The sequence below is a fragment of the Babesia bigemina genome (assembly GCF_000981445.1).
Source record: "Babesia bigemina genome assembly Bbig001, chromosome : I".
In the NCBI taxonomy this organism is placed as follows: Eukaryota; Apicomplexa; class Aconoidasida; order Piroplasmida; family Babesiidae; genus Babesia; species Babesia bigemina.
In genome coordinates this window covers 107,438-129,685 of record NC_027216.1, presented here as the reverse complement: position 1 = coordinate 129,685, position 22,248 = coordinate 107,438, and the positions used below count along the sequence as shown (strand labels likewise).

At 51.2% G+C, this 22,248-nt stretch overlaps 11 protein-coding genes across 11 annotated transcripts; 3 read left to right on the top strand and 8 right to left on the bottom strand.

Annotated features, from left to right (window-relative positions):
- On the top strand, positions 1–1,469 carry BBBOND_0100510 (hypothetical protein, conserved; the record flags this gene model as incomplete). The annotated part of the gene is given in 5 exon segments (XM_012910454.1): positions 1–109; positions 151–276; positions 418–702; positions 987–1,160; positions 1,177–1,469. 5 exon segments carry the CDS (start codon positions 1–3, stop codon positions 1,467–1,469), a joined length of 987 nt encoding a protein of 328 aa, XP_012765908.1.
- Positions 1,470–1,605: 136 nt separating this feature from the next.
- Positions 1,606–3,825, bottom strand: BBBOND_0100500 (DnaJ domain containing protein, putative; the record flags this gene model as incomplete). Its single annotated transcript, XM_012910453.1, has 1 exon — positions 1,606–3,825. The coding sequence occupies one exon, from the start codon at positions 3,823–3,825 to the stop codon at positions 1,606–1,608; it is 2,220 nt and encodes a 739-aa protein (XP_012765907.1).
- Positions 3,826–4,281: 456 nt separating this feature from the next.
- Positions 4,282–6,263, top strand: BBBOND_0100490 (molybdenum cofactor synthesis protein 3 / molybdopterin synthase sulphurylase, putative; the record flags this gene model as incomplete). Its single annotated transcript, XM_012910452.1, is given in 7 exon segments — positions 4,282–4,813; positions 4,854–4,938; positions 4,949–5,030; positions 5,074–5,581; positions 5,626–5,660; positions 5,698–6,129; positions 6,207–6,263. The coding sequence occupies 7 exon segments, from the start codon at positions 4,282–4,284 to the stop codon at positions 6,261–6,263; spliced, it is 1,731 nt and encodes a 576-aa protein (XP_012765906.1).
- An 818-nt stretch (positions 6,264–7,081) lies between these two features.
- Positions 7,082–8,191, bottom strand: BBBOND_0100480 (Ribokinase like superfamily protein, putative; the record flags this gene model as incomplete). The annotated part of the gene is made up of 1 exon (XM_012910451.1): positions 7,082–8,191. One exon carries the CDS (start codon positions 8,189–8,191, stop codon positions 7,082–7,084), a length of 1,110 nt encoding a protein of 369 aa, XP_012765905.1.
- A 1,073-nt stretch (positions 8,192–9,264) lies between these two features.
- BBBOND_0100470 (Ribokinase like superfamily protein, putative) lies at positions 9,265–10,371 on the bottom strand (the record flags this gene model as incomplete). The annotated part of the gene is made up of 1 exon (XM_012910450.1): positions 9,265–10,371. The coding sequence occupies one exon, from the start codon at positions 10,369–10,371 to the stop codon at positions 9,265–9,267; it is 1,107 nt and encodes a 368-aa protein (XP_012765904.1).
- Positions 10,372–11,428: 1,057 nt separating this feature from the next.
- BBBOND_0100460 (Ribokinase like superfamily protein, putative) lies at positions 11,429–12,532 on the bottom strand (the record flags this gene model as incomplete). The annotated part of the gene is made up of 1 exon (XM_012910449.1): positions 11,429–12,532. The coding sequence occupies one exon, from the start codon at positions 12,530–12,532 to the stop codon at positions 11,429–11,431; it is 1,104 nt and encodes a 367-aa protein (XP_012765903.1).
- Positions 12,533–13,548: 1,016 nt separating this feature from the next.
- BBBOND_0100450 (Ribokinase-like superfamily protein, putative) lies at positions 13,549–14,616 on the bottom strand (the record flags this gene model as incomplete). Its single annotated transcript, XM_012910448.1, has 1 exon — positions 13,549–14,616. The coding sequence occupies one exon, from the start codon at positions 14,614–14,616 to the stop codon at positions 13,549–13,551; it is 1,068 nt and encodes a 355-aa protein (XP_012765902.1).
- A 1,173-nt stretch (positions 14,617–15,789) lies between these two features.
- BBBOND_0100440 (ClpP Protease,putative) lies at positions 15,790–16,676 on the top strand (the record flags this gene model as incomplete). The annotated part of the gene is made up of 2 exons (XM_012910447.1): positions 15,790–16,379; positions 16,535–16,676. The coding sequence occupies 2 exons, from the start codon at positions 15,790–15,792 to the stop codon at positions 16,674–16,676; spliced, it is 732 nt and encodes a 243-aa protein (XP_012765901.1).
- An 877-nt stretch (positions 16,677–17,553) lies between these two features.
- Positions 17,554–18,747, bottom strand: BBBOND_0100430 (Probable fructokinase; the record flags this gene model as incomplete). The annotated part of the gene is made up of 1 exon (XM_012910446.1): positions 17,554–18,747. The coding sequence occupies one exon, from the start codon at positions 18,745–18,747 to the stop codon at positions 17,554–17,556; it is 1,194 nt and encodes a 397-aa protein (XP_012765900.1).
- A 1,434-nt stretch (positions 18,748–20,181) lies between these two features.
- Positions 20,182–21,063, bottom strand: BBBOND_0100420 (GPN-loop GTPase 2; the record flags this gene model as incomplete). Its single annotated transcript, XM_012910445.1, has 1 exon — positions 20,182–21,063. The coding sequence occupies one exon, from the start codon at positions 21,061–21,063 to the stop codon at positions 20,182–20,184; it is 882 nt and encodes a 293-aa protein (XP_012765899.1).
- A 264-nt stretch (positions 21,064–21,327) lies between these two features.
- On the bottom strand, positions 21,328–22,163 carry BBBOND_0100410 (hypothetical protein; the record flags this gene model as incomplete). The annotated part of the gene is made up of 3 exons (XM_012910444.1): positions 21,328–21,683; positions 21,722–21,851; positions 21,984–22,163. The coding sequence occupies 3 exons, from the start codon at positions 22,161–22,163 to the stop codon at positions 21,328–21,330; spliced, it is 666 nt and encodes a 221-aa protein (XP_012765898.1).
- Between the last annotated feature and the right edge of the window lie 85 nt (positions 22,164–22,248).

Below are 22,248 nucleotides of genomic sequence, written 5' to 3'. Positions count from 1 at the left end.
ATGGCGACGCTGCATTCACGTATTCACCGGCTTCCGGATGAAGTGGCAACGCCGCAGATACCTGTGGCGGGCAAGCCTTTTCTACAACTGTGTCAGCTGGATCCTTGTCGTTGGTAGGCGCACCATCACTGCAATAGCCACCTTGCGCAGCGCTGGTATTGACATTCGCATTGCACCACCTCCTCAGGAACTATAACTTCTTCGTGAACTACAGTTGCTCCGCCAGGAGCTCCAGATACATCATTCTGTGTTATATGATACAAATGATTTTGATAGGTAGGTGTCGCCGTCAAAAGTGCAGCTTTGGGCGCCTCAGTTGCCGAGCGTGAGGCTGGGAGGTCACCTCAAACAAAACAGTGATTGCGAAAGTGCACAACCGTCGTATTCATAATATCCGTAAGTACATATAACATGCAGGTGCGCTGCTGCTGGTCACAATCCTTCTGGGAAGGCTCTGCAATCTGTTCTCGAATTACTCGCTCGCGGATTGCACCTACTCCAAGAGGCTCATAAACATATTGGGGTTCACAATCAAGTGGCTTCCCTCGATGGCCGGAATGCTGATGTTCGCACTGGTCTCGTTACAATTCGCATGCTTGGTCTGGACCTTGGCCAACAGCCGGCAGTGGTGCTTCAATCGGTTCAACGAGTCCGCCGTTAACGCGGTCAAGAATTGCCGGATAATCCACCAGCAGCGAGCAGGTGAGTCCGCACCAGCGGCTAATGTGCATTGTATTTACTATGATCTATATAATGACTCCGGCGTTCGTCGGCAAGCGATATACCCCGGTAACGCATGTGGCCCTCGTCACCCGCATGGTATAGTGGACCACGTCCGTACCATCACTTTGCAATTTCTGCGGTTAATGTGTTGACATATACCGCCATTGCTGATTCCATATTACGATGGTTGAGCGCCTGAGGCATGCGGGGGTGTCTGCCATGGGCGTTGAGTAACGTTTAACTTGTTCCTCAATGCTATGCAGCGTGCAAGCTCAACTTCACCATCACGACCAGGAAAGAGATCAGGGAATGCAACAACCCGCAATACCTCATCAAAAAGCGGATCATATTCCTCGCGCTCTCCGATGAAGACAAGGGGTGCACCATAGAGGACATCGCAGTGTGCAATGCGCTGGCCAAAGTATTCACCAACGAAGGTAAAACTGCGTGCAGCAGCAACTGTCATGAGCGCAGCAAAGGTTGACTGGAACTCTCCGCAACTTGTTGGTTGCCTCGGAAGGCTGCCTGAAGCCTATGAGCCACTATTCGACACCGTGAATCCCAGCGACCTCTACAAGTTCCTCATGCTATTCAACATCATGGGCACCGTGTTCAACGCGCTAATCGTCATCTTCTTCTATGTGGTGCGCTACGTCACGGTGTTCGACGCCGTCATCTACCAGCCGCGGAATTCCAACGACAACATTGCCATCAAGGTCATGCGGCCAATCACCATGTGGGCCTAGGCGGAGAACCGACGACGCAGTCAACGCAAATCAATTTAACGCTATTTTAAGACTCATATTACGTGGCTGGGTTTGGCGGCGAAATACCCTCGGCCGTAACCACCTATTAAAGTCACGCTTACATGCCACCAGCAGCTCACTGGCCGTCGGCCCAGCGCTGCGCCGACCTTGCGCATTCGTGCAAGAACAACTCCGCGTCCGCTTTCACGCCCTCACGGCAACGCTCCATGTGGCTCCGAAGGGCGGACTGGTTCACGAACGGCGCGCCGACGTACGTGTTTAGCAGCTTGCAAACATGAGACGACGTGCGGCCCTTGGTGGCCAATTCGACGTACACGCCGCGCCACGTCACCAACGACGAACCGAGGTCACCCTCCAACTGAACGCCAACGAAATAACGCCAAGCGCTGCCGAAAACAATGGGTTGCACAGCATCCATCTTCACGCAGATCTGCTTGCCATGGGAGGATTCGGGCACTGCCACGCGGCGCACATCGAAGACACAAGTTGGGTGGACGCGGAAGGAAGATGGCTCGTCGCCGTGCATAGGGCGGTGCATGTACACCACCAGGTGTTTGTTCTTGCCCAGCTTCGAAAAGCCGCTCATCGAGTACAATGAAGGGTCCAAAGACACAGCAATGGAACCCGCCTTGCTGTCCATGCAGCTCAGGGTGAACGACGGCATCAACACCAGGCTTGGCGCCACCAAAACGTTCGCAGACGATTGGGCAGCAGCAGCTGCGGTGCTGGAGGGCTCCTCGTCGCCGCTGCTTGCAGCTACCAGCCCGATGAAAGCAGCGAACGGCGGCTGCGTACCCATGCGCAACCCCACGGAATTGTGGATGGCACCACCCATCGCAGCGCACTTCTCCAGGGCCAACGATGCCTCCTTGAAGGCGCGCTCCGCCATGGCCTTCCACTCGGCATCGTGCTCGGTGTCTGGGTGAAGCAGCGTCTTGAGCTTGCGCCCGCACTTGCGCAACACTTCTTCCGAGCACCGTGAAGGCGGTATGCCGAGGATGTAGAAGGGGTGGCGAATGCCAGGCGGCGCACTGGCGCTCTCCGACTCCGCCACACGCGCAAGAACATACGACACCGCGTCACGTTTCAGCTTGCTCTTCTTCGCCATCTCGGCCTGTTGCTCACGCTGACGGCGGCGGTTCTCATCGAACACAGTGCAGATGTGCTCGAACTTCTCGCGAATGAAACCGCTGTCAGGCAGGTCCACGTCGCCGAGGCTGGAGCAGCAATCGACGCTCAGGAGCAGCCTCAGGCACTCCACCTTGAAGTCCACGTTCACGCCGTCGTCTTCGGAGGCGGCCCCTGCCGCCTCTTGAGCAGACCCATCCACATGGGCGGCGCGGGAGTTGGACGGAGAACTATGCGCACCGCTGTCCACGCTCTTTCCTTGCGGGGCCACCAAATGCGACTCAGCCGCCTGAAGCAAAGACTCTAGGCCCTCAGATTCAGGACGATTGGCCACTGCAGTAGTCACATTACGAAAAACGCCCCTTAGATATGACAAAATCTCCGCGATTTGGTCCACCACACCGAGGCACTCCGCGACGTTGGGGTTGCCGTCCACCACGCATCTGCGTTTCGCCTTGTCGGTAGCAGGGGGAATGTCGAAATCCAACGATTTCACCATGCCCTTCAACTGCTCCAGATACTTCCGCAACTTTTCGTAGCCTAATTCGGAATCGCCGAACAGCATCTTGAAAAGGGAGCGCATCTCCGGCAAAAGCCCATCCAGCACCAGGCACCTCAGACACGACATCAACATGCGCCACCCAGTGGCGCTATGGTCAACCACCAGTACCTCCTGTAGCTTCTTTACAGCGCCTACCAGCAGCACCTCATAGTTGCGCAGGGTTGAGGATGCCACTGGCGATGGCTTGGCTTTATCAACGTTGGCACGCGCAGTGTTACTCGACAGCAGCGAACGCAACACTTGCTCGTCCGCAACCACGGAGAGCGCTTTGAAGAACGAAAGCAACGCAGCTGAGTCGAATTTACCCGAAAACAAGCTTTGCTGCAGGCTGTGGTAGGTGTACGAAAACGAGCTGCTGCTCTTGTATATGGTTTCGACGGTGCGTTTCGCCGCAAGCTCCTCGGGGCTGAAATGGGTTATGAAACTCTCCAAGAACTTCGCAGACATCAAACGAGGCGAAAATCTCACTTTGTGGCGGGCGGTGGCGGCGCGCTTCATGGAAGGGGCGTCCGAATCGATGCTGTCCGCCGTTGTTGCAGAAGGCGATGCGGCGTTGAATCTCTCCTCCAGCGTCTCATCGTCGGAATCTTGGGACAGGCGGCGCCCACCGCCCCTCAGCAACTTCCGCTTTGCCTTGACTGGCATGGTATTCACGCACGACAGCCAGAAGCGACACGGCGTAACAAACGAGTGGCCCCGCAATCAGGGGTTCGCGCTAGTTGTATAATTTACGGGCAGTGGCGCGCTAGTGAAATACAACCTACTAACCAGACACCGTCATGGAACGGCACGCGCGGAAGAACACGACGCCGCTCACGCTGACAAACGATCTGTCACACAGCACACATAATCACTGCCTGCCAGATGACCGTTACATCAGCCTTCCTCACATACAACGACCTCTAACGAGCCGGTTATGGCCTATCAAGCGTGGAAGGCGGCTAAGACGCCCCTTATACACATCTGCGACGTTGCCCCCAGCACGGGAAAACGTACACTCATGGCCTAGAATACAATCATTTAAGAAGCTTAATAATTGCATTATTTTGCGTAAAACAAAACGAAAGATCTACTATAGCATGTGTCTTGGCCAGTTGCAAAATGACAGTCCACGTCTTTGACGAGCGCGTAATGAGCGACACATGTGTCACGGAATTGGCGGAATGTTGCCTTACAAGTGGTCTTATGGGTGGAGCCGCTGTACACGTTGCACGTGGCGGAAACGATTCGGACAGCTGCAACACGGACAGCACGGTGGAAGTCTGTAGGAAGCGTGCGGAAGAGATCAACCGCACCTGCCCACCAACTAATGGTTGTCTGGGCGCCGGAAAACGGAATGTTCAACGTGCTACGCCGGAGGAGACACTCCTCTTCCGCGTGCCGTGGGCACCACTTAGGCGGCACAAGACACGGATCAGCAGCCTGTGCACAAGCACAGAAATGCCATTCTGCACAGCTCTCAGCCAACAAGAGGCTGAACGTCTCGTGCCGCAGTTCGTGGCGCTTCAGCAGTGCACTAGCCCGGCGCAGGGCGAATACGCTGTAGATTCCACCACGACGTGCGCGGTGCTGGTGGTAGGTGCGGGTGGGTTGGGTTCACCGCTGCTGATGTACCTCGCCGCTGGAGGGATAGGTGCGTTATAATTGGGAAATGGTTGTACACGGCCTTGTAGGAATCATCGGCGTAATGGACGGAGATGTCGTAGAGACATCCAACCTGCACAGGTACTGGGAGCAAAGACGACACTTGAGCATATGGTGCGCGCAGGCAAATTGTTCACGACGAAGAACATCAAGGCATTAACAAAGCATTGTCTGCGGTGACGAGGATGAGGAAGATCAATTCACGGGTGAGCACGCGCTCGACGACCTATACCGCTCATCGCCTCGCAGGGGACGTACGTCGCATATGAGCGCTTTTGCGGTGAAGACGAGGCGGAAAACATCATTCCGCAATACGATATCATCGTAGACGCCACTGACAACCCCCAGTCTAGGTACCTCATCAACGATGCTTGCGTTAAGTACAGCAAGACGCTCGTTATCGCAAGCGCAATTGGGACTCAAGGCCAACTTATGGTCCTGAATCGCGTCGTTGATGCACATTTGACGCCGTGCTTCCGCTGCGTCTGCCCGCTGGAGGGGAATACATCCATCCCGGCACGAAGGGGGGCGTGCAGTACTGCCGGGGTGCTGGGCTCAATACCCGGGGTGTTGGGTTGCCTGCAGGTAAACGCGGATATTCAGGAGTGGAAATACACCTCTATGCAGGCTACGGAGGTGCTCAAGCTCGCTGCCGGAGCGGACGATGCGGTTTTGGCACCAGGCCGTATGCTCATGTATGACACCACTAACGTCACGAAACCCTTCAGATGCATCCAGCTGTCGAAGAACCCCAATTGTACAGGTAAAATGCGCGGAATGATATAATTGACCCTTATGTAGTCTGTGGGGATGGCGCTGGGCCTATTCGCATCAAGGTGGGTGAAATAAATATTCAACCACAGCGGTTTACAGATGGTACCCTGGGAAACCTGCAAGATCAACCAGCTTACGGACGATATTGCCATCAGCAACGACGACTTTTGGAATATTTACATGAGGCATGCTCACAAAGGAGTGCCCGTAAAACTTTCATGCTGCTTATCCGGCCGCAAAACCACGGATAGCTGGCAGGGCGAACCGTGCACAGTCTGCCTCGTCGACGTAAGACCTAGGGAGCATTACGAACTCTGCCACATCACAGGTGCTGCACACTGGGCACTAGACAACCTGGTAGATGAGTTCGCCGTGCTAGAATCGCGACACGCCGAAGCAGCTACGGAGGAATCACTGCGCGACATAGAAGAGCTAATCGAATCAAAATGTATAGGTGGCAAAATTGAAGGGAATCTTCTTATCCTATTCATTTGCTTCCTCGGTAACTCTTCAAGAACTGCAACGATGACGGTACGGAAGGCTATTGACAGGTTGGCGCCTCAGCTGGCAAGAAGGATTGCCTGCTTTTCAGTCGCCGGCGGTTGCAGAGCGATGCGAACTACTTTTGGCATCGCAATGCCATCAGCCTGAAAATGGTAACGTAGGGTAAGAAAGTCTATCACAAAGGTTAGTCATTCACAAGAGATGCCGATGCTATTGTATACACGGTAACGACAAACCGAAACAAACTAATGTGCATCGACAACTCCATGCAACGCGAAGGTGCGCACGATATTGTTGAATGGGTGAAACGCACCTCAAAATAACGTTCAAACGCTATTAGATTTGCTCTTACTACCCATACAAATCCGCCGTGCCACCTCGGCAAGCATCGCAACATCACCGAGCAAGTGACGTTGGCGAAGCGATGAGTGCCGGTACCGATAGTCAGCCTGGGACAATCAGTTTGTCACCAGATGACATGGCAGGAAGTTTACACGTATACTGTGGGTGGAATAACGATACTACTTTGCCGGTATATAAAAGGTCGGCGCAAAACAAATGCGCACGGCATGTTAATGCACGATGCGCAGCCAGCAAAAGCGGAACGAAGACATCATGACGCACCGTCAACCGACAACACGCAGGTACAACCATACGCAACGCTAATGCATTTTCTGACCCAGACAGCACAATACGCTGCCATTGCAACGCACGGTACGCAGCAGCTATACCATCAGTGGCCTTTTCAATCTACGTTATTACACACATATTTGCATCAGCGTTATATGCGTGCCGACCCGCATCTATTACGCTGTCGCCTTTTGTCGGCTGTCTCGTCCGTCATACCAATCGTATGCCTTCTGGATGTGCATCAATCATGCCGCCTTCAAACAAAAGCAACTGTGTGAGTGAGTGTGTTGAAGTCAGCCAATGAAACGTCGGAAGCACATGAAATTGTCTTCTAGTTGACATAAATTGCTTAAAGAGTAAGGCAGTCCTTGAGCTCATCGATCTCGGCACGGACACCTTCGCTGATTTGAATACCCATGCGCGAAATGATGTCGCCAACCAAAGCATGCGCGAACTTGCCACCCTTCTTCATCGAGAAACCGTTCAAAGCGGCGTAGAGAATCGATGCAGCAAAGAAGTCACCAGCACCAGTGGTGTCAACGACCTCCACGTTGCAAGGAGGCACGTGGTAGCGCTTGCCCTTGTAGATAAGCATGGCACCTTCACCACCCATAGTGATGATAACCAACTTGTGCTGAGGGAACATACCCTGGGTGCGCTTTTCGAACATACGGAACAATTCTTCACGGTCAGACATTTCGTACAACTCGGAATATTCCTCAAGGTTACCAGAAATGTAAGCAGACACCTCAACAATGGGCTTCAAGTATTTGCCGTTACGGCGAATGCAGAAGCTGTTGGCAAAGAGCGTGATGACACCTTTACCGCGGTTAAGAGCAGCGTCAATCATCTTGTGAGTGAACTTAACCTGCTCCTCGTCAGCAAACATGAAACCGTTCACGGCGTAGTAGTCGAACCTTTCCATGATGCTCTCATCCAAGTCAGTGGACTTCAGCTTGTGAGAAGCGCCGAACATCAGATACATGGTGCGCTCCTTGTCTGGCGTCACAAGAGAGTACAATTGGGAAGTGAAAGTGTCCGGAATACGACGAGTCAGATCCTCAACATTATTGTCGGTAAGGGACTTTTTGAATATTTCAGCCTCCTCATCTTCACCAACAAGACCGAAAAAGGCGGCCTTTCCACCGAGGTAACCGAAGGCGCGAGCAGTGTTGCAAGCCGAACCACCAGCATTGCGGGCTTCAACGTTGACCATCTCACCAAGCTGCCTGAATGTTTCAGGAGTGATAAGACGCGGTTCACCTTTCGCAACGTTCAACTGCTCAACTACGGAGTAGTCCGCCCTTGCGTAAATATCAATCATAGGGTGACCGACGAAGAGGATACTCTTGGAACCCCTTTCAATCTTTTCAAAACCGCAGGCACGCTTGCAGTGTGCAAACTGCACAGCGTATGCGAAAATGCCAACAAAGGCAGCGAAGATGTAAGAGGCGTTCATTGTGACGTGAGCTCTAACGGTCTACCAGTGTATAACTGCAACACAGGTGATTACAAAAATGGCGGTATCAAACCGTCAAAATGTGTAAACCACAGAGTAGCCTGAATCCTTACGGAATAGACAAGGCGGTCGCGAGCAGCCAACATGCCGGCTCCCTCGGACCACCACGTAGACACAACGACATGCATAGCAGAACCGGGCGGACCCGGACGCGGATTCTTACCAAAACGGCTAAAGGCGCCGAGTATTGTGACGTATCCCATGTTGCATAAATTATTGCAACTTGAATGCAACCGGAACGGGTTTCACACGCCAGGTATAGGCGGAGAATCTCGGTGGCCGTTTGTGAGGGATGCCGAAGGTCATAGTTAACGTCACAGACGCCGTAGTCTAACTAACGAAACAAATACGGGCATATTACAAACAAAATTTAATCTTTGACCGGCGCGTATGGCGCAGGTTATGCCCCGCAGCCGCAAGCGTCACCGTTCGATGCTCTGCCGCCACACACGCTGGCCGGCGACCATGAGATGCAGCCACGTAGTGTCTATCTCGTGAAACAGCAACGGCTATGATTTGGAAAATAGATGTGACAATGTGATACGGCGACCATTCCGCGCTCTATGAGTGCTCATAGAGTTGGTCATTTACAGCAGCTGAGTAGTTAGAAGGCTGAACAAGTGCATCGCGGCGCCACGTGGCTTTAAATGTGGACCGTCAATCTGTCAGACTGCACAGCTCTACGGCCATAGGGCTATAATACGATGTAGCACGCAGAACGCCACGCTTACTGCCATTGCAGCGCACGGGGCGCAGCAGCTATACCATCAGTGGCCTTTTTAATCTACGTTATTACACACATATTTGCATCAGCGTTATATGCGTGCCGACCCGCATCTATTACGCTGTCGCCTTTTGTCGGCTGTCTCGTCGGTCATACCAATCGCATGTCTTCGGGATGCGCAGTAATCATGTCATCTTCAAACAAAAGCAGCTGTGTGGGTGAGTGTGTTGAAGACAGCCAATGAAACGTCGAAAGCACATGAAATTGTCTTCTAATCTAGATAGCTTCCTCACGCAATGCCCTTGATCTCATTGATCTTAGTGTGGGTACCCTCACTGATGCTAATACCCATGTGAGAAAGGATATCGCCGACCATGGCGACAGCAAATTTACCAGCCTTCCTCACGTTCCAACCGTTCAACACACCGTAAAGGAACGAACCAGCAAAGAAGTCACCAGCACCGCTGGTGTCAACGACATCCACCTTGCATGGAGGCACGATGTAGCGCTTGCCCTGGTAGATGACCATGGCTCCCATGCCGCCCATCGTAATGATAACGGCTTTGTGCTGAGGGTGTGATCCTGAGGTACGGTCTTCGAACATACGGAACAAGTCCTCACGGTTGGGAATACCGTACAAGGTAGAGTATTCCTCGAGGTTTCCAGAAATGTAGGTAGATTTGTCAGCAAGCTCCTTCAAAGCATCACCACTGCGACGAATGCAGGTCATGTTGGAGAAAAGAGTGATGACACCCTTGCCGCGGCTAAGAGCAGCATCAACCATCTTGTTAGTAAGAGCAACACGCTCATCACCGAAGTAGACAAAAGCGTCCGCCACGTAGTAGTCGAACTCGTCCATCAAACTCTCATCAACATCAGACGATTGCAAAGTGCGGGACGCTCCCGACAACACGTACATGGTGCGCTCAGCGTCGGGCGTAACAAGAGAGTACAATTGGGTGGTGAATTTCTCAGGAATGCGAATGGTAAGGTCTTCAACACCGTTCTCAGCAAGCGACTGACTGAATTGGTCAGCGAACTCATCCTGACCACAGCGACCAAGGAAGGCAACCTTACCACCGAGGTAACCGTAGGCGCGAGCAACGTTGCCAGACGAACCACCAGCAGTGCGGGCCTGAACGGTGATAGAGTCGCCAAGCCTCTTGAAGTCGTCTGGGGTCACAAGTCCTTTGGATTCACCCTTGATCAAATTGAGGGCTTCAACGACGGAGTAATCAACAGAAGCCGTCATGTCTATGATAGGGTTGCCGACAATGAGAAGGCGGGAAGGGCCCTTCTCAAGCACCTCGTCACCAGAACCCAACTGGCACTTACTACCATACGCAACAGATGCGAAAATGCCAACAAAGGCAGCGAAGATGTAAGAGGCGTTCATTGTGACGTGAGCTCTAACGGTCTACCAGTGTATAACTGCAACACAGGTGATTACAAAAATGGCGGTATCAAACCGTCAAAATGTGTAAACCACAGAGTAGCCTGAATCCTTACGGAATAGACAAGGCGGTCGCGAGCAGCCAACATGCCGGCTCCCTCGGACCACCACGAAGACACCACGTCACGCATGACCCAACCCCGGGACCCAGACTAAAGATTCCACAAAAGCGGCGGATAGCGCCTGCTGTAATTGCCCGAATCATTATTCATAATTTACGGCAATGCTAAAGCAGCCGGAACGAGCTTCGTACGCCCAGTATAACCGAAGAATCACAGTTGCCGTTGTTTCGGAAGGTCGAAGGTCTGCATTAACGTCGCAGACACCGTGATCTAACTATCGCAGCAAATATGCCTATATTACGTACTATATGTAGTCATTGACCGGCTCGTATGGCGCAGGTTATGCCCCGCAGCCGCAAGCGTCACCGTTCGATGCTCTGCCGCCACACACGCTGGCCGGCGACCATGAGATGCAGCCACGTAGTGTCTATCTCGTGAAACAGCAACGGCCATGATTTGGAAAATAGATGTGACAATGTGATACGGCGACCTTTCCGCGCTCTATGAGTGCTCATAGCGTCGGTAACTTACAGCAGCTGAGTAGTTAGAAGGCTGAACAAGTGCATCGCGGCGCCACGTGGCTCTAATTGCGAACCGTCAATCTGTCAGATTGCACAGTTGTACGGCCATAGGGCGACAATACGATGTAGCACGCAGAAGTCCATGCTTACTGCCATTGCAACGCACGGGGCGCAGCAGCTATACCATCAGTGACCCATACAATCACGAAAGAGCAATAAGTCATTCTAATGTGGTTTTAACGCATGTTCAACCACGCGATCGTAGCGACCAACACGTACGACCACTGTGAATTCAACCTTTAATGTGATGCTTACATCAATGTCTCATGTGACGACGCAGTTTTTATAACGCAGTCGCACTAAGGCTACAAGAGTTCACATCCTTATAACTCTGCATTTATTGCATTCGATATTCGCTTAGGCAGCATCCTTGACAAGCTGAACCTTAGAATGACCCCTAGGAGTCAACAAGGTGCCCATGTGCGTAATGATATCACCGTACACGGTAAGACCCAACTGGCTTGCGGCCCTGACATCCCAGCCATTGAGAAGGCCGTACAACACGGCGCCGGCGTAGAAGTCATTTGCGCTAGTCCTGTCAACGGATTCGACGGCTTCAGTTGGCACGTAGTAGTGCATTCCCTTGTAGAAAATCACGGAACCCTTACTGCCCATCATAAGAATAACACCTCTGTGCTGAGGGAAGATACCAGTGGTCCTCTGAGTCATCATCCTGAAAAGCTCTTTGCGGTCAGGCACCTGGTACAACTCGGATATTTCTTCAATGGTACCAGCAAGGAAATCAGATTTGTCAGCAATTGGCTTCAAAAGTTCACCGTACTTCTTGACACACTCAGTGCTTCCCAAAACCGTAATCAAACCCTTGTTGCGGTTAAGAGCAGCGTCAACCATCTTGTGAGTGAACTTAACCTGCTCCTCGTCAGCGAACATAAAACCGTTCACGGCGTAGTAGTCGAAGTCCTCGACGATGGATTCGTTAAGATCTTCCGGCTTCAAAGTGTGCGACGCTTCGACACGTACGTAGGTCTTGTTTTCAGCATCTGGCGTCACGAGCGAGAACATCTGGGTAGTGGAAAGACCAGGGACACGGACAGTAAGGTCATCAACACCGTAGTGAAGGAGGGCGTCGCTGAAATGCTGGGCCAAATCGTCATCACCACAGATACCGAAGTAAGCGGCCTGGCCACCGAGGGCAGCGTAGCACCTGGCGAGGTTGGAAGACGAATCACCCGGGTTGTTAGCTTCAACATCCACAGTGTCGCGAATAGCGCGGAAATCTTCGGCAGAGACGCTCTCGATTCCGCTGCTTGCAATGTTGAGGTTCTCAATCACAGAGGGAACGACGGGAGCGTGCATGGACATCGTCGGATGACCGACGAAGAGGACACGGGAGGGGCCTTCGATGAGCTTTTCATCACCACTGCCCGGTATGCATTTCGCGTACTGCACAAATGCTGCGAAAACGCAAGCAACGGCAGCGAAAAGGTAAGATCCGTTCATTGTGACGTGCGGTCAGATGATCTACCGGTATATATGACGGCAACACAGGTAACCACAGAAATCGCGGTATTAAACCGACAAAATGTGTCGATCACAAGTTACCCTGAAACCGCGTTGAATAACCGAACGTCGGCGGATTTCCAACATGCCGGGTTCATGGGACCGCCATGCAGAATCCACGTCATGCATGACCCAACCCCGGGACCCAGACTAAAGATTCCACAAAAGCGGCGGATAGCGCCTGCTGTAATTGCCCGAATCATTATTCATAATTTACGGCAATGCTAAAGCAGCCGGAACGAGCTTCGTACGCCCAGTATAACCGAAGAATCACAGTTGCCGTTGTTTCGGAAGGTCGAAGGTCTGCATTAACGTCGCAGACACCGTGATCTAACTAACGAAACAAATACGGGCATATTACAAACAAAATTTAATCTTTGACCGGCGCGTATGGCGCAGGTTATGCCCCGCAGCCGCAAGCGTCACCGTTCGATGCTCTGCCGCCACACACGCTGGCCGGCGACCATGAGATGCAGCCACGTAGTGTCTATCTCGTGAAACAGCAACGGCTATGATTTGGAAAATAGATGTGACAATGTGATACGGCGACCATTCCGCGCTCTATGAGTGCTCATAGAGTTGGTCATTTACAGCAGCTGAGTAGTTAGAAGGCTGAACAAGTGCATCGCGGCGCCACGTGGCTTTAAATGTGGACCGTCAATCTGTCAGACTGCACAGCTCTACGGCCATAGGGCTATAATACGATGTAGCACGCAGAACGCCACGCTTACTGCCATTGCAACGCACGGGGCGCAGCAGCTATACCATCAGTGACCCATACAATCACGAAAGAGCAATAAGTCATTCTAATGTGGTTTTAACGCATGTTCAACCACGCGATCGTAGCGACCAACACGTACGACCACTGTGAATTCAACCTTTAATGTGATGCTTACATCAATGTCTCATGTGACGACGCAGTTTTTATAACGCAGTCGCACTAAGGCTACAAGAGTTCACAACCTTATAAGTCTGCAATTTTTGCAATCGATTTCGTCTGGGTCAGCATTCTTTATGGCATCGATCACAGCGCGTGTGTCTTTACTAATGGTAAGACCCATATGTGATATTATATCACTCACCATTGCAACTGCGAACTGACCAGCCTTCCTTACGTTCCAACCGTTCAACACACCGTAAAGGAACGAACCAGCAAAGAAGTCACCAGCACCAGTCGTGTCTACGACTTCCACATTGCACGGAGGGACATACACACGCGTACCCTGGCACATGACCATAGCACCTTCACTACCCATTGTGATGACAACGGCTTTGTGTTGAGGCGTTGAACCTGACGTACGCTCTTCAAACATAGAGAACAATTCTTCACGGCTATATATTTCGTATAACTCCGTATATTCCTCAAGATTTCCAGAAATATAAGCAGAAACGTCGGCGATAGGTTTCAAGTACTTGCCGTTGCGGCGAATGCAGAAGCTGTTGGCAAAGAGCGTGATGACACCTTTACCGCGGCTAAGAGCAGATTCAACCATCTTGTTGGTCAACGCTACTTGATCCTCGTCAGCAAACATGAAACCGTTCACGGCGTAGTAGTCGAACCTTTCCATAATGTTCTCGTCAAGGTCAGACGGCTTCATCGTGTGCGACGCGCCAAATAATACATACATTGTACGATCAGCATCTGGCGTCACAAGGCAGTACACCTGACTCGTTCGTTGACCCGGAACCCGAATGGCAATGTTATCAACACCGTAAGTCGCCAGCATGTCGCCGAAAGCTGTAGCCTCATCATCATCACCCATCAAACCGTAGTAAGAGGTCTTGCCGCCCAAGTATGAATACGCAATGGCACTGTTCGATGAAGAACAACCAGGGCTCATGTTTTCAACGTTTACTAACTTCTCCAGTTCGTCAAAAGTGTCACGCGTTACCAAGTTGGACTCCCCCTTCGCAACTCCAAGCCGCTCAATCACAGAATAGTCGGCGCGGGCAAGTAGGTTAATCAGCGGGTGACCAACAAAAAGTACGCTGTTGGAACGATTCTCCAGAACAGCGTCTCCCATTGTATCATGACGAAGTGAGAATCTTTGTCTGACCGATTTGGCTCGAGAAACTGAAGCCTTTCCTCAGCTTGACTCCGACTGATGCCACATGGTTACCAAATATTATTAAATTTTTATGCGATATTGCCTTGCATATGCAAGTTGCAACGTTGTATAGTCTGAGGGACGAAACAACGAAGCGTCAAAAGTGGAATCATGGGGATATCGTAGGCAGCGTCAAAGTGTGCAACGTCGCATTCCCATACATGGGTTATCCAATTTTATTGTTGCAGCTATAGGATTAGTGTTGTCACTGTTGTAGCATCCACGAAGTCATCAAACAGAAGCATACCGTCGATGTGTAAAATCATGTCTAGATAATCCGGCGCGTAAGAATCGCAACACTCTCCACCAGAAAAACGATAAAAACACGCTCAATGGGAACTATGAATTAACCATAATTATAACATACGTAGAAGGTAGCGTTCGCAGCAGGCCTACATCCTTCATGTCACTAGAATTTTCACGGACAACGCCCGAATATAACGCCTTTCAATATTCCGCAGCAATTACATGGCTATGGTGTCATCAAAGGCGTTTTTCACAAAATAGCATAGTCAATACGTGACACCGCACGATTGCAGCCGGCGCCAATTTTGCGATGACGGTGGAAGGCTTGAATTGCGGTCGCACGCTGTATTGCGACGAAGACTACAAACAGTGGACATAAGCCAACTTCATACAATGTCTATTGGATGATCGTTCTGGGTTACGGATATCTGTTCATCTTTTGCAACCTGAGTGCCCGAGACGGCCTGCAGAGCGTATGAGCTCCGAGGACATTAAGAACCGAGTATACACCCTTGAAACATACGCAACGAGATGTAGAACGTATTTCAACATTGAAGTTTTCAGGATAACATTCTAATCCATGATGAATATCGCAATACTAATCTCTTTAGGATGCCAGGTAGGTGAATAACAGGCGTGCGACACTAGGCATTTGACCAATCCGATCATGTATATCAGCATGGAGTCCAATCGTAGAATTTTATGTATGAACTTACGAATCTGTATTCGTGTTTGCGTCACAATTAGCTTATGCATTAGTGATTCACGGGCAACATCAAACCCGTTGCATACGTATGCCAGACAATATAGAGGATATACCGCTACTTATACGAACCACTGACAATGGTGCAGACACTTGCAGCGGCATTTCTAATTCACGGAACGAGTCAGTGCAACCCGTCTTTAAGGAGGTCAGGTCATTTCGGAGCCCCCAGAAGTACGGCTAGGACACTGTACATGGCGCCGATTGGGATACCCAAGGTAGAGTACAGAGCGCCCGGATCTCAGCGTTCCGATTGGGAGGACATACATACGCGGTTGTACAGGGAACGCATACTTTTCGTCAGCCAAAAACTTGATGACGAATACGTGAACATCCTGATCAGTGCGTTGCTGTGCCTCGATAACGAAACGCACGAAAAGCCCATCACGCTCTATATTAACAGCCAAGGTGGGCCAATCACCGCGGGCATCGCATTATTCGACACGGTGAAACACATCAAATCAAAAGTGGCGACCATCAACGTGGGATTCTGTGGCGCCACTGCATCCTTGCTGTTGGGATCGGGGACACCGGGGATGCGCGCAGCGTTGCCACATTCCAGAGTTCTTATGCACCAGCCATCAGGCGCATTGCAAGGATCGGCCGAGCAGTTGAAAAACGACGCAAAGCACCTCCTGGACGTCAAAAAGTTACTCCACAGCCTGTACAGGTAAGGTACACTTACATTCTAGATTGCGGTAGTGTAGAACGACGGTCATGGTTGTGCACAAAATACATTGCGCAATGTGCATAAGACATTGCATGACATATTACAATCTACTATTTCTACGACGCTACGCTCACAGACAAATCACACTTTTGCAGCCGTGTAACCAAACAACCTGTAGACAAAGTAACGGCAGACCTCGAAAGGGACAATTTTATGTCTGCTGAAGAAAGCCAGCAATACGGACTCATCGATCGCATTATACAACCAAGTGAGAAAGCGGGTGAAGAGAATTTGTAAATTGGCAAAAACGCAACATAACGCGGTCAACCAACGGCATTGAATGAATGCGATGTAGGTAGGTATATTATACTACAGATCTTCAAATGTGTGTAAATGATATCAACGATGAGTTACTGTGGTAACTAAACTTTGTCGCGTAGGCCTCCGCAGCCACCCAGCAAAACGTGATGGTAGGCGACTTGTCGAAATGCAGCACGGCTACAAACAACTATTGAAAATCCGCAACATGTCAATTAATAAGTTACATGTGATGCACTGCATAGAATTAACGTAATCTATGATACAGAGGTCCAACCACCCAAATAATTCAGCTAAGCGATGAGTGCCGGTACCGATAGTCAGCCTGGGACAATCAGTTTGTCACCAGATGACATGGCAGGAAGTTTACACGTATACTGTGGGTGGAATAACGATACTACTTTGCCGGTATATAAAAGGTCGGCGCAAAACAAATGCGCACGGCATGTTAATGCACGATGCGCAGCCAGCAAAAGCGGAACGAAGACATCATGACGCACCGTCAACCGACAACACGCAGGTACAACCATACGCAACGCTAATGCATTTTCTGACCCAGACAGCACAATACGCTGCCGGGGAGAATTCAGCAAGCGAGCTACAGTTTCAACGCTGAACACCAGAAATGACCGACAAGCAACAAAGTGGCGATGCGCCGTGAGACTAGAACGCTCAGCTAAATTTGTTAATAACTTCATTTAACTTGCTGTTATTGGATAATCTTTACGTCACGCTGTACGTTAATTATGGGTGGGGCTTATATTCTGCCACCCCCTCTTCCAACAGGGATTCGAGCTGCCTAACATTGCCTCGTTAACACTCGACGCAACGTTTATTTTTAGTCATCTCGCGCCGTTTACTCGCTTTCGTAAGTGTCCAACTGAGGGGTGCCCATGCTCCTCGTCATGTCTTCCCAGGCCTTCTCCTGCATCTCCTCCTCAAGCTTCTTCGAGGGCAGGCGCTTGATCTCGTCGAACCTGGTGGAAAGCTCCTCGCTGAAGGTGATACCAATGCGGGTAAGAATGTCGCTCACGGCAGCGTGGGCCAACTTGGAAGCCTGCTGCACAGTGTAGCCGTTCAGGATACCGTACAACAGAGCACCACCGAAGACGTCATCGGCACCGGCGGTGTCGACGGCGAGCACAGTGCTGGGCAGAATGTACTGGAACCTGCCACCGTAGAAGAGGAAGGTACCGAATTCCTCAGTCATCATGATAACGGCCTTGTGGATGGGGTGATCACCGCTGGTGGCCTTCAAGAAGTACAGCTTCAGACCGCTGATGTTGTTGATGCCGTACAGCCTGGCGAACTCCTCCTTGGTACCGCAGACGTACGCAGATTTGTCGACGATGTTCAACAGAGCATCCTTGTACCTCACCTCGAAATCGCTGGTGGGCAACAGGGTGATGATCTGCTTGCCGCTGTTAAGGGTGGCATCAACCATCTTGGTGGTCAAAGCGAGCTTGCCGGGGCTGCGCAGCATGTTGGTGCTGACGACGTAGTAGTCGAAGTTGTTCATGACGGACACATGGATATCTTCCTCAGAGATAGAGCCACCGGCACCGAACACCTTGTAGGTCTGGCGCTCACCGTCGGGAGTCACAAGGGAGTGCAACTCAGTGGTGGTCTCACCGTCGCGGCGGATGGTCTTGTCCTCAACACCGTCAGCAGTAATGGCCTTCTCGAACCTGGTGGCCAAATCGTCGTCACCAAGAATACCAATGTACGCGGCCTCACCACCCAACTTGGCGTACGTACGGGCAGTGGTGACCGAGGGGCCGTCGGGGTTAATGGCGTCCACACCCTTCTTCTCTCCAATGCTGGAGAAAGCCTCCTCACTCTCGTTGGTGTAGCTGATGTCGAAGTCCTCACCACGGCGACCGTTAGGCCTGTACTTCACGTACAAGCCGATAGCGGCCTGGCCAACGAAAAGAAGGCGGGAGGGGCCCTCCTCAATAACATCGTGGTCATTGCCATGTTCGTAGCTTTTGCTGAAAATAAGAGCTGCAGTGCAGCAGAGCTTGAAGGCGGAAGCAGTGATGGATCTCATTTTGCCCAGTCCACGACCAAATCACGTCAAAAGAATAATGCAAATAACGCAGACTCGTGGAATCAATCTACGCTAATGAAATTATAAATGAGAAAATACGATTGAATGGGCAAGGCTATACAGCGTGACACACCGACTCGCTGTTAACTAACAATCGGGATCTGCATGCAACACCGGAGGCAATGCGAGCATACGTTGAATGCCGTTTTGCATTATACCGGTATCTGGGATACCGCAATGTTTTAGAGCCACGCCGCTTATACTAGAAATAGGAATCCTGAGTTTTATAATGATTTCGAGAGGCGCTTTCCGGTCAGCCGCCGTGCTGCCGATTACCGTCTTCCTTGACCTCGTAGCGTGTCTTTCCGGAATTATGTGTCAAAAAAATGTTTCAAAATTATATGTGTAACTGGCAATCAGTACATTCATTAATGCAACGCCAGTGAAGTCGTAATCACGTGCCTGCCCACTGCAACGCCATGAGATTCCTGCAGGTTGCACCTTTTCTGGCGCGAATTGCAGCCAGAATAATTGCCACGCATTTTTGTTCCTTACAAATTCCACGTTAAATCACTGTATTGAGGTTTGATCCTTTAGGGTCGCAGCCCGCCTCTTGGTTCCGCGGCGCCGCCCGCGTACGGTACCACATATGTTATCTCCGATTAACATGCTCTCGTGTAATAACGCGCGCTCTCTCGCACTGGTGCGTGTGTCTTGGTATGGCGGAAGTGAACGGCAATGCGTCCGGTGACTTCCATGAGCGCAGTGGTCTCGGCAGTTGATTTGCGCCGCTAAAGATGTGGATTCTCGTATGTAACGGATTCGCATATTAAGATTGTTCTGTTGAAATGCCACTACACGGTGGAAGCTGGTGTAAATCAATGCAACGATAAGCGGAGGATGCTGGTCAACCATTGCAGCCACAATCACTCCGCACCTCATGTATACATGCCATTCCACGGCGATAGAACATGGAAGGCCGCCATATGTCGATTGTATTCGCTCAGTGGCAGCATACAGCAGGTGAAAGTGCGGTTGCGCCAGTGGATCGCATGTTTACCGACCTCGGCGTCACAGGCGCGGCGATGTAAAATACTTATAACCGCACAATGCCGACACCGGACATAATACGTTACTTTAATGTCGAGAATGGCTATTAATTGCGGGTCGATAGGCGTCATTTCGGGCCACTGCCATCAGAAAAAAATAGAAGTCGGTAACACGAATGCGCTACTGCCTTAAATGATGAGTTAGAGCTGCTCAGTAGCTAGCGGTTATACAACAGTAGTCATTTACCATTTTTCTGGTACAAAATCGGCTTCTCGACAAGCGTGCAGCAGCCCCAATGTGCCAGACGGCGCTCGTGCGACGTGAGTAAATGCACTGCTCGCCGGCAAAACGGAGCTCGAATTATCCTAACGACGGTGCGGCTTGTTATTCCAAGTAGCCGTTATCCTCGCACTCTCGGACGCAGTAGTCCAGGTCCAAATCGCCATCCATGCCGTACGCATCAAACGCAGGACCGGAGATGTAACCAGTGGAGCGATCAACCAGCTTTATCAGCTTCATTACTGAATCGCGATTCTGCACGTCGAGGGTGGCAAAAGACACCAAGTTGAAGTCGTCGATCAGTTCGCATAGGGCGCCAGTAAAGCGCTCGAAGCGTTCGTTCAGGCGGTAGGAAGATGATGTTTTCAAATAAGACAGCAACTCGTCCAGCGATAACACAGACGTGTAGAACTCGAGTTTGAACGCCAAATCCTTAGACACCAAACGCAACAAGTCTAACTTGCTCAGCACGTTCACGTGCGGCAGCTGGATGAAGATCTGGCAGCTCAGTGATGTTAGCAGCGCAGCGACGTATTTGAAAGGATCCGCGCACAACGTCGAATCTATCAGGTTTACGCCAGTCAGACGGTGTGCATGCTTACGTTGGAGGGCGTCAATGATATCCCTCAGCGCAGTGTGGTGCGTGAACAACTCAATCTGACCGGGGATATCGTACAGCAGGTACACATCGCCAAGGGCCTCAATTTTGCCGGTCAACCAATCCAAGTTAGCCAACAGATAATCCATCGCATACAACAACGACGCGTTTGGCCCCAAATCCATGAACTCGGCAACCTTCTGCGAATCCACCAACTCGCCAATGTCAACGTCCGGCGTATACGGCAGTTCAAACGACGTCACTTGGGGGTCCAGGTTCACAATCGCAGTTGGCCTTCCCAGACTGTTCAGCAGCTGCTTGGCTCCCGCACAGTACGTGGACTTGCCAGAACCTGGCGGGCCAATAACAACCTGACCGAACTTCACCATAGCAGCAGTAACGAATACCGGGGTGGCGGTTCGCGGTCACATTCCGACCTACGCAACACAGTATGCGGTGCCGTTCAGTTGAAACAATTATCCACGTGGAATAGCATGGATGAGCACGCGACACTCCAACATCCTTATACGCCTAAACGGCAAACACAACTTGCTCAGTACCCGCGAACATCGGTACACTATGCGATAAAACACGGCGATTTCCGGCGAAGTTGCACGCCCGTAATAGGGGCACTTGGAACCGCCTATTTCGCTCTATAACTTTCTTGAACAACCAAGCGGCCGCCCCACGCGGTCCTGCGGAATGTACTGGAGGCCGTCGTGGAGGCACACACGGATGCAGTGACGGCGAAACAGCAGGTCAAAAACGTCCGAAACTGTGCAGATGCGGAAACGCGATAATGACACCGTGCAGACGTCCAAACAAATGGATATAGTGTCTGCAGCGTTATATGCAACAAGCAAGGTTGACTCACCGATGGCAAGGGGTATCGGCAAAATCTCGGGGCCTGTCTGACAGTGGTACAAGTAGAACATCACATAGATGCACGCCACGCCGTACAAGAGCGAAACGGCGTCGTAACGATCAGACGAGATGCTCTTCAACACGTCTGCAACAGCATTTGACGCAGCACAGACGCTGACCTACCGGCCCATATGCCCCAAAGAATCTCCCACACGTCAGACACCGACTCTTTCGGGGAGACAACTAACAGCTTGGACAAATGGCGCTCGCGGAACAGGTCGCCGATGGAATATAGCCCAAAGTCGGGATGTATCTGCAAGTTTGTATAGCGCTGACATGCAAGACACCAACGGCCGGTACTTCAGTTACACCAACAAACAAAGGCGCCCTTCGCCTACAAAGTCACATACGTACACGTTTAAGGGACGAGCGTAACCAAACCAACCTCCAAAAAACTTCCCAGGTCCGACACAAGTGCACCCGAGATCCACTCCGATATGAACGATGTTATGTCGCGCCTGAACGCATCGGAACGGCCGCAGAGCACACTCGGCACGAAGTATCCAAGGTAGATGTCCCCCAAAACCTGCGGTTTCAGATCTGATTGAGTCGTAAGAATCTCCATAAATCTGCGCGGCACGACGCGGTTGGGGGCGGCGGCGCGATGAGGACCTCGTGCCGTATGACACGCCTAACAAACGAAACAGTAA